The 452-nt window shown below is 49.8% G+C and overlaps 1 protein-coding gene across 1 annotated transcript; it reads right to left on the reverse strand.

Annotated features, from left to right (window-relative positions):
- Positions 1-5: 5 nt before the first annotated feature.
- Positions 6-449, reverse strand: LOC110011545 (UDP-glycosyltransferase 71E1-like; the record flags this gene model as incomplete). Its single annotated transcript, XM_020691716.1, has 1 exon — positions 6-449. A coding segment is annotated over one exon (444 nt), but the record flags the coding sequence as incomplete, so codon positions are not given.
- Positions 450-452: the final 3 nt, after the last annotated feature.

The raw sequence follows: 452 nt of genomic DNA on the forward strand, positions 1-452 counted from the left end.
AGGGCCATTCTGCTCTTTTCTTTCAATGCTCTCACCTTAACCCGAATTTCATTCTCTGGGTCCATTAGCTGCCTGATTGCTTTCTCTATCGTCTCTCTGCCCACAATCACGTTAGCGTTTTTCTTATAATCCATTTTAATCTCAACTGCCATTTCAAACTCCTTCACCAGCAAGAACGCATTGGCCTGCTGCTCTGCAGACAACGGCCACACGGCCATCGGCACCCCACACCACACACTTTCCAACACGGAGTTCCACCCACAATGCGACACAAATCCTCCCACCGTAGGGTGAGATAACACTGCCATTTGAGGCGCCCACCCGATCACTTTACCCATGCCAGTAGTTCGTCCCAGGAACCCTTCTGGTAATACTTCTTCGGAATTCTCATACTCTCCTGGAAACTCAACCTTTTCTTTCGGAGGCGGCTTCCTCAGGGACCACAAAAACCG

This window comes from Sesamum indicum, unplaced genomic scaffold (genome assembly GCF_000512975.1).
Source record: "Sesamum indicum cultivar Zhongzhi No. 13 unplaced genomic scaffold, S_indicum_v1.0 C03978, whole genome shotgun sequence".
NCBI classification, from domain to species: domain Eukaryota; kingdom Viridiplantae; phylum Streptophyta; class Magnoliopsida; order Lamiales; family Pedaliaceae; genus Sesamum; species Sesamum indicum.